This window comes from Mangifera indica, chromosome 9 (assembly GCF_011075055.1).
Source record: "Mangifera indica cultivar Alphonso chromosome 9, CATAS_Mindica_2.1, whole genome shotgun sequence".
Taxonomy (NCBI): domain Eukaryota; kingdom Viridiplantae; phylum Streptophyta; class Magnoliopsida; order Sapindales; family Anacardiaceae; genus Mangifera; species Mangifera indica.
In genome coordinates this window covers 2,610,055-2,624,822 of record NC_058145.1, presented here as the reverse complement: position 1 = coordinate 2,624,822, position 14,768 = coordinate 2,610,055, and the positions used below count along the sequence as shown (strand labels likewise).

Here is a 14,768-nt window from a genome sequence, read left to right as displayed (position 1 = left end):
ACAAACTAGTGGATTAGCTTGGGTGTAGACTAAATCTATATGGGTGTAGGTATAATGGGTGTGGACCGAAAACCAATTGAATTACGAGTAATGATTTCTAAAATCTGTACCCACACCAAATGTAGGCCGATTTATAGATTATCTATTAATATTAATTTTTATTAATTTTTAATTATTTTAATGTATTCATTGTATAATTTTTAATATTTTTCTCTTTAGGTACATAAGTATTTCATGAAAAAATGAAAATTTAAACACGGAAGATAATAATAATAATAATAATAATAATAATAATAATAATATTTAGTACTCATATTTTTTAAATTTGTTTAATTTTAAAGTAAATTTGAATTTATTTTATATTAAAGAGAGAAAAAATATATAAAATTTACATTGAGTGTGTTATAAGTTTGATATTAAAAATGAAGAAGAAAATAAATAAAAAAAATAACAGATGACTTATGGGTGTGTCCGACTCATCCGTGAAAATTTATCATACGTAGATGTGGATTTGAAAGGGATATGGGTTTAAAAATCTAAAATATATACCCAGTTTTTGGCGGATTATCCACGTATCTTCTGGATAATCTACCCATTTTATCAGGGCTTGTTTGGGTTTCAACCTCTCAGTTGCCCGGTGCTTCCTTCCACCTGCCTCTAGACACTCAGCCCACTATCTCTTTTGTATTTTAAATTTTTTCTAACTATTTCGTACATGACTTGATTTGAATACTGTTGTCTTCACTTCACAATCATGGCATGTTACAGAAGAGCAAAACTTGTTTTCGATTCCTTTCGCGATCTCTCTTCGAAACTTTCATTTCTATCGAAACCTACAATTCGGGATTCGTCTTCGAGAATTTATCAAAGTAACTCTGTAACTACCGCTAAGTTTTCTGGGTTCAATTCATTCTCTTCTGTTTTCCAGAGAGTAGTTTCTTCAGCTCGTATAAACAAGTATCGTTATAATTCTTTTTATAACAACACTATGAGAAATTATTATGTGGATCGTTATCATGTACAACATTTTAGACAGCGAGGTCCAAGAAAGTGGCTTGAAAGTCCAAAGAATGTGTTAACTTTTGTGTTGGTTGGTTCTGGGATTGTGATCACTGTGTATTTAGGAAATTTAGAGACGGTTCCGTATACTAAAAGAACCCATTTTGTGCTTTTATCAAAAGTTGTTGAAAAAAAGATTGGAGAGACCCAATTTGAGCAAATGAAGGCGGCTTATAAGGGCAAGATTTTGCCTGCTATACACCCAGATAGCGTGAGGGTTAGATTGATATCAAATGATATAATTCGGGCTTTAAGAAAAGGGTTAAAGCATGAGACTGTGTGGAGTGATATGGGGTATGCCTCTCCTGAGAGTGATGAAGCAGATGGGGGAAGAGCTCATGAAACATTGCGGGCCTTGAGTGAGGCTCTTAAAGGGAGGAATCTTGAGGGAGATTGGCATAAAGAAGATGAATTTCTTCATGATAAGTCGGTTCAGCACACTAGGAAGAAGGGTCAAGAGATAGGGTTACAAGCTGCCACTTCTCATCTGGATGGATTGAATTGGGAGGTTTTGGTGGTCAATGAACCTGTCGTTAATGCCTTTTGCTTGCCTGGGGGAAAGATAGTGGTGTTTACTGGACTGCTTGACCATTTTAGAACTGATGCAGAGATAGCAACCATTATTGGGCATGAGGTATACTTGCTTTGATTCTTGAATTGTTTACTCAGCTGATAATAGCTTTATATTGGATTTTGGGGGGATATGCTGGTGGCTTGTTTTTTCTTTTCTGATTAGGTTGGACATGCACTGGCTCGACATGCTGCTGAAGGGATTACAAAAAATCTGTGGTTTGCCATTCTACAATTGATACTTTATCAATTCGTTGTGCCTGATGTTATCAACACAATGTCAACTCTTTTCTTGAGGCTTCCTTTCTCACGGAAGTATGTCCCTTGGGTTCATTTTGCATAGACATCTTGGTGCATGTTTGTGAGATCTATGATGTTGCAATGTATATAAATTGTAGAATCTTGTGTGGAGCCACTTGTTTATGAACATACTATGTAAGCTAGGCATATCTCATGGCAATGTGTTTTAAATTTAGCTTTTTGTTCTTGTATTCCAGCCAACAACTTAAAACAATCAGAGTCTAGTTATTTGGAAATGTGAGATTCTTAGGATTTATAATGTAATGGAATTCATCATATCTTACCAGGCATAATGTATTCCTAGTTGTGATTTTTTAAGGTAAAACATTCTATCTCAGTTGGTTCATGGTTATGGAAAGACTCCATGGTGCCAATGTGTGGCCTTCTAAGACCTGATTTCAGATTTCCCTGTGTAAAGCAAGTTTTCCTTGAACTAATGGATTTTATGGTTTGATCATGAATCCAAGCTAATGAAACCGCATTAACAATGAAGTTGTATAAACATACAATTTGCTCAAATCTGTCTCATATTTGTTGAAATATCTAAAAAAATCTGAGAAATTACTCTCAGCATTTTCTTAATGATGTTTGTGTGTTCTCTAACAGCCCAATTCCATGAGTATGCTTTTGGAGGAAGGTTATTATTTTTGTTCTCATTTTTTCCCTTGTCTGTGAAATTTCCCTTTGTTCTGTTAGATTCGTGTTTAAGCACCTATTGTATTTTACAGTTGCCAGAGTAGGTGTAAATTTGCTCCAGTATCTTCTATGACTTGTTTATATCTGTCATTTTTTAAAATTTGAATTTAATCCTTGCATTTCTTGTGTACACCATTATTTTTAATGTAGTAGATTGCTACACTGTTACATGAATCAATGGAAATCAAACTCCTCTCAAAATAAAAAAGTTTTGTAAAAGCTTAGATTTTTTTGGATCAATAATTATGTGAGTTATTGGTATATCCCCAAAATCCACATCCCTAATGGGAGATACTAATGAACTGATTTGAATTTAAAAAATAAGTGGAAACTTGTTTTTCTAAGTACTCTTCCTATCTTGCTTTTCCATTCTCTAGGTGTAAATTAAAATATTTTTTATGTTGAAGTTTAATAACTATTCCAGTCATTAATGCAATAGATCTCCTTTGTCCATCCATTTTTTTATTGATTTTGCTTTCATATAAAGCATAAGGTTTACTTTCAATGTCATACTGTCTGAAGGCCGATAGTTTTAATCTCTTTGCCATTGTCTGGGTAAAATTGAGTGCTTAAGGATCTTCCTCTCTCCTCACACCTCTTTCTTATTTTCTGATTGGTAAAAATATAAATTCTTTTTACTTGTGTAGATCTTGATATGATTAATCATTGATTGTTCTTTACTACATTCCTAATCACACAATAAATTTTGTTGTCAATGCCAGTGCTGATGAGAAACTACATTCACCATATTTTCTGGTTTTTATGGTCGCTTTGTATTATTGGAGATGTCAAATGTGTCCTACAAATTGTGTAGTAAAATACCGTAGTTTTTCATAAAAGCACACTACAAATTGTGTGCGATATAATTTAATACTTTTATAAATACTAGATAGGCGAAAGAGTTCACTCATTTGACATCTCTTTGCCTTGAAACTAGTTTATTTTTTTTTCTGCCTATACCATGAATGCTGTAAGAAAAATGAAACTATGTTGTCCAGGCAAATGAAACTCTGTTGTCCTGGCAATTGCTACAACAATTGTTGACCTTATAATTACTTGTTTGTCTGTTCTGGTAGGATGGAACTGGAGGCAGATTATATTGGGCTACTTTTGGTTGCATCTGCTGGTTACGATCCACAGGTGGCACCAAGAGTGTATGAGAAGTTGGGACAAATTTCAGGAGACTCAAAGCTGAGAGATTATCTTTCCACCCATCCATCTGGGAAGAAGAGAGCTCAGTTGCTTGCTCAAGCTAAAGTCATGGAAGAAGCACTCACTATCTACCAAGAAGTAAGGTCAGGATATGGAGTTGAAGGTTTTCTTTAGGGCACAATAACTAATATGTCTGCCCAGAACCTGGATAGTTGCTCCCAAGAGATAGCATGGTTGAGGTCAGGAGGTTGAAGACCTTGAAGCTCAGATATGTGGCAGCTTTGTTGAACAAAAACTTGTAATATACATACAGTTCTTTCATTATTTCACGTCTGACAGGCGAACAACCATCAGGTGGTTGAAAAAAAAAAAAGAGAAACTATAGGTGCTCCCAAGAGATAGCTTGAATGGCAAAAGCAAGAGGCTATGAGTTCGAAATTTGGAGGATCGACATCAGTTCAAAATTTGTTGGAAGGCTGGTCATCGGACTCGAAGTTTTCCTTGCAGGTAATTTGTATGACGATAATGCAAGACTGTTCAGATTTTGTATGTGTGCAGAATTTGTATGATATATTTGTTACCAGTGGACAATTAATTTTATTTGACGTATGGAAGTGGTTAGCTTATTTACCTTGTTTTTCTCTCTAATTGAGAAGCTTAAATAAAGCATCTCTTTTATTTTATTAGGAACATGAACATTCTGTTTATAATGGTTGCATAATCATACAAAATCTGAAATATAGTAAATCAAAAGGTACGGGGTGAATAAGAGTCTAATGGCGATGGCTAGGGTTTGCTCACCCATTCTTTATTAACATCGAGGGAGCAACGTCGTGGGATTGGGTGAAGGAGGGCAAGATTGGGGTGGTGACGATGATTTGACGGAAATCGATAAGGTTGTGACAATGAAAGGGGGATGGTTAAGCAAAGCCAAACCATGAAGTTCCAGTGATGCAGGTGAGGACAACACAACCAAGGAGCTGAGATATTAGTAAATGTAGTTGTGGATGACGAAAAACTGAACATCGGAGGTGGTGGAGGAGATGAGCGGGAGAAATTATGTAGTTATGTGTTTTGGTTCTGGTTTTGATTTTTTTGATAATGATGGTGGTTGTATTGGATTTTTTTTTTAAATGGATAGTGGCAGTTGTCATAATTATAATTACTCGTACCTTATAATATACTATACGTTATTTTATTTAAATATCTTAAGTATTTTAAAATATAATTATTTTAAAATATTTTTATATTATTTATTATATTAATTAAAAATAATATTATTTTTATTTTAAAAAATTAATAAATAAATTATATATTTTAATAAAATTAAAATTATTTTAGTATTTTTTAGTACCTTTTATATTATTTATCATATCATTATTAATAATAAAATATTATCAAAATCTATTATATCATCATTAATAAAAAAAATATTAAAAATTAAAATATTTTATTACTTATAAATTAAGAGTAATACTATGTGTATTAATTTTGGATATACAAATGTATACACACTCATATGTGTTATCATATGAGTGGTTATTGTTTTATTTTAATTTTAAATCATCTAATCACATGATAACACATATAAATGTGTATACATTTGTATACCCAAAATGGGTACACATAGTTTTATTGATAAATTAAATAAAAAAATATAAATAAAAAATATAAATTACTAAAATAACCTTTAATTATGTTGACCCATGCATACCTTACTACCGTTTGGTTCCAGTTTTTGAAGATTACCTTGGTAATTTATCTTTTATTTTTTTTGTTTGGTTTGTCAGTAATAAAAGATTACAGTAATCTTCTATTACCAATGCTGATGTACCAAGTAATATAGGTGATAATTTGATTACTACTTTCACTTTAAGTATTTAAAGATTATTAATATAATATTGATTTTATTATAATTATATAATTATTTATTAATTTTTTAAGATAAAAATAAATTTATTTTTAATTAATTTGATAAATAATATAAAAATATTTAAAAATAATTATATTCAAACACATTTAAGTAAAATAATTTACTAGTAATATTTTATTACATTTAACCAAATATAATAATTATTTATACCTATCAAATTTTATCAAATATAATAATTATTTATACTCAATAGTCTTTTTAAGTAATCTAACTTCAAATTAATTTTTCTATTTCAATAATAAAATATTAAACCCCCACCCCCCAAAAGGCTAATAAGATTAATAAGTACACAGCCTACGAACGAAAAGCTGTAATCAATAATTGTTTGTTTTCCGTCAATGTGTTTTCCCGCCAAAACTTCAACGCCCAACAGGCTATTCTCTGAGCTCACATCCACTCTCAGAAAAGCAATAGAAGAATGCAAGAACATGAAAGAGCTTACACAAATCCATACCCAAATTATTACTTGTCCTGATATGAAGAGGACCCATCAGCATTTCCTCTTAACTCGCATCCTCTTCTTCTCTGCCTTATCAAAATTTGGCTCTCTTAGTTATGCTACAAAACTCTTTCGTCTCATAAAGAACCCCGATCTCTATGTTTACAACATCATGATCAGAGCCTATGCATCAAAATCCACTGAAACAAATTATCTGGATTCGTTTCAGTCTTTGAAATTGTATAAACAAATGCTTCGTAGTGGTATTGCTCCTGATTGCCTCACATTTCCATTCCTTTTAAAGGAATGTACAAGGAGGCGTGATGTTGTAGGGGGTGGCATTCATGGCCACGTCATCAGATTTGGGTTTTGTAATGATTTATATGTGCAAAATTCTATTATAAGTTTGTTTATGGCTAGTGGGTTTGTGAGTAGTGCAAGGAAGTTGTTTGATGAAATGTTGGAGAGGGATGTGGTTTCTTGGAATGCTATGATTATTGGTTATTTGAGAAGTGGGGATCTTGATTCGGCGTTGAATTTGTTTCGTACAATGAAGAAAAGGAATATTATGTCCTGGAATTCGATTATAACGGGGTTTGTTCAAGGTGGGCGTGCGAAAGAGGCAGTGGAATTTTTTCAAGAAATGCAAAGTTTGAGTGGTGATGATGTGGTTAGACCTGATAAAATTACAATTGCTAGTGTGCTTTCGGCTTGTGCTAATCTTGGTGCCATTGACCTTGGGAATTGGGTATATGGTTACTTGATGAGAAGTGGACTTGAATGTGATGTGGTTATTGGGACGGCTTTGGTCGACATGTATGGTAAATGTGGTTGTGTAGATAGAGCTTATTCTGTGTTTAAGGAAATGCCTAAGAAGGATACTATGGCATGGACAGCGATGATTTCAGTGTTTGCCCTACATGGGTATGCTAAGGAGGCTTTCAATACTTTTGAAGAGATGGAATCAGAATGCGTAAAGCCAAACCATGTGACATTTGTGGGGCTACTGTCGGCTTGTGCTCATTCTGGTTTTGTAGAGAAAGGTCGCTGGTGTTTTGACATGATGAGACGTGTTTACTTGATGGAACCACAGGTCCATCATTATGCTTGTATGGTTGATATTCTCAGTCGAGCTGGGCTCTTTGATGAGGCAGAAGGACTTATTAGAAGCATGCCGATGAAGCCAGATGTGTTTGTTTGGGGCGCATTACTTGGGGGCTGTCAAATGCATGGGAACGTGGAGTTAGGAGAAAAGATAGCACTCTATTTAATTGATTTAGAACCTCTGAACCATGTTTTCTATATGAACTTGTGTGATATATATGCAAAAGCTGGTAAATATGATGATGTAAAGAGAATTAGAGTGTTGATGAAAGAAAGAAGTATAAAAAAGGAAATGCCAGGCTGTAGCTTGGTTGAAGTAGACGGAACTGTTCATGAATTCTCTGTGACAGGATCACCTGAGGTAGTGATAGAGGAACTGGAATGGGTCTTGAATGAAATAAGTAATCTGATGAAGAATGAAGGTATTGTGCAGTATATTAGAGACTTCGCAATGGAGGCTCAGATGTCATGATCATGTAGAGATCTGTCCGACTTCAAAGCAGATAGGTCCTTCTGTGGCGTAACATCAACTTTCTCTGAGAAAAGTTATGACACTTCTATGTGAAATATTTAAGCATGATACCAGAATGTGAAAATTTTTTAGCATGGTACCAGGAAGATTAAATTTTGTTGGAAGATGCTCATCTCATGGAGCTGTACGAAGAAGATTTCTTGATTCTCTTCTAGGGCATGGAGTAAATGGGGACACAATCCACAGATAATTCTACTAATGGAGGTAAAACAATCATTCTTAATTACAGCTTAAACTTGGAGTATTAAGTGTATCTACTGTCAAGCTGAACTGCCAATCTCTTATGCTACCTTCTAAAATTTTTTCCTTTCTTGTAAACAAAATCTCGTTTGGTTAATTTAAAAGTATGAAGCTGAGCTTCTTATCAGTACTCTTTTGTCCATTAAGAATGGCGAGTAAAATATTTATTGAAGCATGAATCTATTGGGTACAGATGTATGGACTAATAAGAAACAGGTTCCAGTGGCCTTTGTATTTCATAAAATTTGACATAGAATAGTTGTAAAATAAATTGTTAATCACTCTTAAGTGTGCTATCTTTAAGATGCATATAATTGTCTTCAGGTAAATACTCAAAACTCGGTTCATCAATCTCAAAATGAAAACAGTAAAATAAAGTCAAAACCAGGGCTTTACTTTGGGAGAGTTTGAACTTTTTCTTTGAGATAATGTTTGATTAGAATGTCAATCTTGTAGCCAATGATAGACATGGCTTGTGAATAAAACCATATCATGCTAGTGCTCTCAAGATTGATTTTATGCAAGCTTAGCTACCTACCCCCACAGAGAGGTCAAACAACATGCTTAGACTATTTACATATTGTCTGAATTTAATCATTAATAATTTTATTATATTTTTTATATTTATATATTCCTCATTTATTAGCATAGTAAAATTTATAAATCATGAATTGTATGAGTAATTATATGTAACTTAATTTTCTGTTAATTACTTTGTTTTTTTTTTTTTTCTATCTTAACCTTGCATTCGATTTACTTAATTTTTTATGAAAGTGACACATCAGATATTTTCTCTTTTAGACAACAGAGGCTAAAAGTCTCCTTTACGTTAAGGAAAAGTTATCAATTTGAGTCAATGAATTTGACAGATTACTAGTGATCACTATCTCATAATTTCAGGTCAATCATTCATTTTATCATCTTCATCAATCAATTGGGTTAGCACTTATCACCATGATGAACCTGAAGGAGCTTTTCTTCATTTCCATTCCTCTAACGGCAGCAACTTTAACACTAATTTTAGGCATATGCATTCACAGATTCTATGCCAAGATATCAGGTGCTGAGAAAAGAAAAAGATATCATCCAGTTGGCTGCACTGTCTTCCACCTAGCATTCAATTTTCATAGGCTCCACGATGCCATGGCTGACCTTGCACTCAAACACACAACTTTCAGATTGATTAGTTTTTTCAGAAGTGACGTTTACACTGCACACCCTCCAAATATTGAGTACATCCTCAAAACCAATTTTGGAAACTATGGTAAGGTAATATTCTACATATCCAAATATGTTTACCATTGAAACTGGGAATAGAATTATTCCAAAAAGTTTAAGCAATTTATTCATAGTCCTGAAAACGCATAGTTTTTTTTTTGGAAACAGGGTTCTTACAATTACGACATTTTGACGGATCTCTTGGGTGATGGGATCTTCACTGTGGATGGAGAAAAGTGGCGACGTCAAAGGAAAATAGCAAGCTATGAATTCTCCACCAAGATACTGAGGGACTTCAGCAGTGTTGTCTTTAAAGCCACTGCAGTAAAGCTGGCTGGAATTGTATCAAGAGCAGCCGAATCAAATCAATCTATAGAAATTCAAGTACATGCTTCTTAATTGACTTGTTTTGATAGAGAAGAGCAAATATTTTAATTTTTTTTCAATTAATATTACATGTTTATTTGGAGGAACTTCTGATGAAATCAACCTTAGACTCTGTGTTTAAAATCCTATTGGGTATAGACTTAGACTGTATGTGTGGAACATTTGAAGAAGGTGCTGGATTCTCTGATGCTTTTGATAAAGCAAGTGCAATTGTAGTATACCGATATGTTGATATATTCTGGAAGATTAAGCGGTTCTTGAACATTGGATCAGAGGCTGTTTTAAGAAAGAGTATTAAAGTGATTGATGAATTTGTATACAAATTGATTAGAAGCAAAATTGAGCAACTCAACAATTCACATGCCGATTTTCGACCTGTGAGTTCATTGACTATCTGCAAGACCATCTGTTTTATGTAGCTGAAAGTTTAGTAATGTTTTCTATAATTAGAGAAACATATGAATGACAGGTGAAGAAAGAAGATATTGTGTCAAGGTTTCTGGACTTGAAAGAGACGGATCCAAAATACTTAAGAGACATAGTTCTAAGTTTTGTGACTGCTGGCAAAGACACAACAGCTTCAACTCTTTCATGGTTTTTGTACATGCTCTGCAAGCACCCTCATATACAGGAGAGGATTGCAAAGGAAGTGATACAAGCAACTCAAATGACTGATGATTCAAGCACTGAAGAACTTGCAGCCGGCATAACTGAAGAAACCATTGAGAAGATGCATTATCTCCATGCAGTTTTGACTGAGACTCTCAGGCTTTATCCTGCAGCTGCTGTGGTAAGCACTAACAATGTTTATGCATTATGCAAGTGAGGGCATAATTAATATACTTGCTCATTTTTTCTGGGTTCTGTGGTGTTACAGGATGGGAAGATTTGTTTTTCAGATGATACTTTGCCTGATGGTTTCAGTGTGAAGAAAGGAGACCTGGTGGCATATTTACCTTATGCAATGGGCAGGATGAAATCTTTATGGGGTGATGATGCCGAGGAGTTTCAGCCAGAGAGATGGCTCAATGAAAATGGCCATTTTCAGGCAGCAAGCCCTTTTATTTTCACAACCTTCCAGGCGAGGGAGACTGGAATAGAAGTAATGTTGTTTATTATTTACTTTGTATTACTAAGAGATGCAAATTGTTAAGTGAATTGAGAAAAGATTTGAGACTGAGAAATTGTATGATTTGTGTTAAACAGGCAGGTCCAAGAGTCTGTCTAGGAAAGGAATTTGCTTACAGGCAGATGAAGATCTTCAGTATGATCCTTTTAGGAAGCTACAAATTCAAGCTGAGTGATGAAAAGAAAAGGGTCAACTATAGATCAGCCATGACTCTGCAAATTGAAGGTGGCCTCCATCTATGTGCCTCCCCAAGATTGAGCTCTGGAAAATAAGTAAAGTTGGCAGTAAATTGTCATAGATGTCCCTTATTAACAAATGTTTAATTCCTCCATTAACAAATGTTTTTATATAAAAGCTATAAGCCTACAAAGAATACAGAATTTTGGAGTATGGTTTAAATTTTCGAAGATTTTCAGATATATATCCATGTAGTTATATATCTAATTACCCCTAAGTTGTTTGAATGAGAAGAAAGACAGCAGAGCTCTGCCGACTTTCATTTCCGTACGATTTTATCTTTAGATTTGGCAGCAGAAAGTTTGAAGACTGAGCTTTTCATTCAAAAGATGATGTTGAAATCAAACGTGTAGATGATAGGCACCTGGTCTTCTTTGAATCTGCGAACCTCTCCAGTCCTTCAAACAACCACCTCCCGCAGTTCTGTAACATCCCATTCCGGAAACGGACCCTTAGCGGTAATTAATTAAATTTTTTTTTTTTAAATAATGATAACCATAAAATACAATTTGATGTTTATGAGAAATCATCACATAATACTTATTAGAATACAAAAGAAAATTATGTCAAAATGTCTCAAAGTAAAATTAAGTGAATATAAATAAATTGATAGTTCCAAAATGTATGGATTCTATAAAGTAATTTATTGTGAAAATGATCGGAATAGAAATAAAATAAATATAGCCAAAGCGCAGTTCAATGTGTTGATCCACTTGCCTCCCCGCCTGTCTCATTATTTTTCCTACCTACAGCATCCCAAAATAAATATATAAATTGTAACACTCAGTAGATATTTTTAATAAATTTGATATTTCATATGGATATTTTCAACGGAGTCTTACCATCACATCCATCCCTGATGTACCTGATTGGACACTCGTCTCAGGTGCCTCTTACGCCATCATTTTGGAAGACATCTGTTTTAGTTACATTGTATATCCATCTTCACCAAATCCGAACACCCGTCTCAGGTGTCGCTCACGTTAACATCACATATCAAATTAATTTTGTTTTCTCTTTATGCGGAAATCAAGATGTCTCATTAATTGGCTATACCTCTGTTTATAGCTATCTTAATCTATGAAATTTTTATCCACCAAATTTCAAAGATTAATCCACGAAAGCATCATCCAAAGCATTGAACTTCAATTCATTCATTAAGCCATTAAAAGAAAAGAATAAAACACATTAAGTAATGTTATTTACTTAATGAATGCAACAAACCATGTTTACAGAATCCTTCCTTCTCTCTCTTTTTTTTTTTAAACGTCTATCCTAAAATCCTCACTTTCGATCCTCATGGAAATAAAAAAAAAACCTCAACAGTATAATCATACACATATATACAAAAATCATAATCACAGAAAATTGTTGCAATAAGAGATATAGACAACCTACGTTTCTTTTTTTTTTTTTTTTTTCTGGAAACCATTTACAGATTTTCTTTCTTTATATGTCTAACCACCGAATCACATTCCATCAATTCATACAACGATTATTTCAACAGTTATATTGCAACCCATCATCACCGCTTAATTAATTCTGAATTCCCGTATGCATTTATACACTTAATCTTTTTACATAAATATAAAGAATATACTTATAAAATCATGATAACTAAAACATTTGGAAACACTTATATATATATATATATATATATATATATATATATATATATATATATATATATATAAACACGCGTAAAAAATATCAACTGCTTTCACAGTTATAGATGCAGGAGGGAAGGGTGGTTCAAAAGCCTACCTCTCCTCCGGCGATCACGTTCGTCTTCGCGTGGAAGTAGTCTCCTCGATGACCTCTTTCTCTGACCGGCGAACGGAAGATTCTTCTTTCTCTTTGGTTGCGTAAGAAAAGGTTGCTAGCAATGTAACAACTATGTAGTGAAGATGAGAATTCTTTTCTTTGTGCAAAGGAAACATATATAAAAACCCAGCAGAGAGCCCTTTAGAAAACTGTTTCTTTTCTTTTATACCGTTATCCCTCCAAAACGGCTTCCAGGAGAGTTATGTCTAGCAAGCGTTACTTAGACAAATATAAATGGCAGGAAGAATGTGTTACGCCTGCACACAAGTGGTGGGAAGTAGACTCTGCATTTCTCATAATCTTTTACCTAAACAAGTGGCTTATAAATATATACATATATATTTTTATTCAAATATTTAACAAAATGGCCAAATTGCCCTTTTATTAATTTAGGAAATATTACAAGTTCCTTCTCAATACAGCAGCAACCACTCAACTTTTTCAGCAGTCCTCAACACAAGCAACAGTGTATTTATGTAACAAGAGTGTTTCTGGGATTTATAATATTATATTAAACACTGAATGTAAAATGACAAACATTCAGCAAGACAAATTAAGCTCTGTTCTGGAAAATGAAAAATGATTACTGTTTCTCTAATTACATACAAATGAAATGGTAGATTAAGCAGGGCATTCGAGAGGCTCGCACTCTCCCCTGATTTTCCCAATTTCTGCTGTAAAATGACTGATGATTTTCTCCTCCCCCTCCACTGCTTTGATGTCCCCTAATAGCCCAGGTCTCCCCTTGTTTGCCACATGTTCTCCTTATATTGTGAGGTCCATGCAACTGGGAGTTTATCATTTGCTCTTTTAGCTTGTTGCCACGTGTCTTGGGAAACATTTTCTTTATTCTTCCTACAGGAGTAGTACATGAGTCCTAACAGTAGATAAATCTAGTTTCCTTAAAATTTTGCACGTGGAATCTAAATGTTTTGACTATTTGAGCCTCAGAAATAAAGAATGGTACGGCACTTTTTTAATTTATTCTTTCACCCAAATTAACACATTGTTAGGAATTCCTGCAACAATAAAAGATATAAAATTATACATATATATTTTAAATATATAATTAAATACATATTTAATATATATTATCATATAATTTAATAATTTTAAATTAAAAATAAAATATTATTTAATATATATAAATATATATCTATTTATATATTATTTTTATAATAAAACTATATATACCCACTTTAAGTACATAAATATATACACATTTATATGTGTCATAATATGATTAGATGATTTTGAATTAAGAATAAAATAATAACTAATCATATAATGACACATATGAATGTGTATATATTTGTGTACCCAAAGTGGGTACACATAGTATTGCTCTTATTTTTAATATGTTTTGTAAGAAACCCATTTACATTTCTTTGCTTAAAGTATTCATTTATTATAGGGTTCATAATTTTTTAATCAGAAATTATATTTATTTAATTAATTAACATGTTGTTTAAATTTAATGCAAGCCTTTTGTGTCTTTTCAATTTTGTAAATTCAGCTTGTTACTAATTTTGGATCAAATTTTTTCATATCAGAAATTATACTTTTGTACTACCAAAAGCCAGGAATAAACTAATACACGTTAAATTAATTTTTAAAAAATTACTGTACCCCTAATTTTAGTTGAGTTTCATTTAAACCCTTGTTTTTTTGAAAAGCATTCTCACACATCCCAAGAATAAGAGTCGAGGGTGTTGGGTATATATGAATCCATTGCTCACCTTCTTCATGAGGTATCTTTTAAAGATATGTTTGATTTGAATAATATTTTATTATCAAAATTAAAAAATTATTTTAAAGATAAATTATTGATAATAAATCACGAGGTTGACATTTACCTCCTGTTAAAAGATCAAGAAAGTTGGAGACTTGATGACAAGAGACTTGGCGACCGAAACCTCGATGAATGGTGGTCGTAAAGGCAGAGAAA

General features: G+C 33.1%; 3 protein-coding genes across 4 annotated transcripts; all 3 read left to right on the top strand.

The window, feature by feature from the left end:
* Positions 1-596: 596 nt before the first annotated feature.
* Positions 597-4,407, top strand: LOC123226447. The gene is made up of 3 exons (XM_044650966.1): positions 597-1,693; positions 1,796-1,944; positions 3,702-4,407. Exons 1-3 carry the CDS (start codon positions 755-757, stop codon positions 3,949-3,951), a joined length of 1,338 nt encoding a protein of 445 aa, XP_044506901.1. The 5' UTR covers positions 597-754; the 3' UTR covers positions 3,952-4,407.
* A 1,612-nt stretch (positions 4,408-6,019) lies between these two features.
* Positions 6,020-7,727, top strand: LOC123225332 (pentatricopeptide repeat-containing protein At2g20540-like). Its single transcript, XM_044649267.1, has one exon. It carries the CDS (start codon positions 6,049-6,051, stop codon positions 7,723-7,725), a length of 1,677 nt encoding a protein of 558 aa, XP_044505202.1. The 5' UTR covers positions 6,020-6,048; the 3' UTR covers positions 7,726-7,727.
* A 47-nt stretch (positions 7,728-7,774) lies between these two features.
* LOC123225334 (cytochrome P450 704C1-like) lies at positions 7,775-11,178 on the top strand. 2 transcript variants are annotated; one of them, XM_044649269.1, is made up of 7 exons: positions 7,775-7,989; positions 8,926-9,294; positions 9,412-9,627; positions 9,714-10,007; positions 10,100-10,420; positions 10,508-10,732; positions 10,837-11,178. In XM_044649269.1, exons 1-7 carry the CDS (start codon positions 7,984-7,986, stop codon positions 11,029-11,031), a joined length of 1,626 nt encoding a protein of 541 aa, XP_044505204.1. In that variant the 5' UTR covers positions 7,775-7,983; the 3' UTR covers positions 11,032-11,178. The 2 variants fall into 2 exon arrangements, with proteins under 2 accessions (XP_044505204.1, XP_044505205.1); XM_044649270.1 differs by having other exon boundaries at positions 7,850-7,989; positions 9,066-9,294.
* The last annotated feature ends 3,590 nt before the right edge of the window (positions 11,179-14,768 follow it).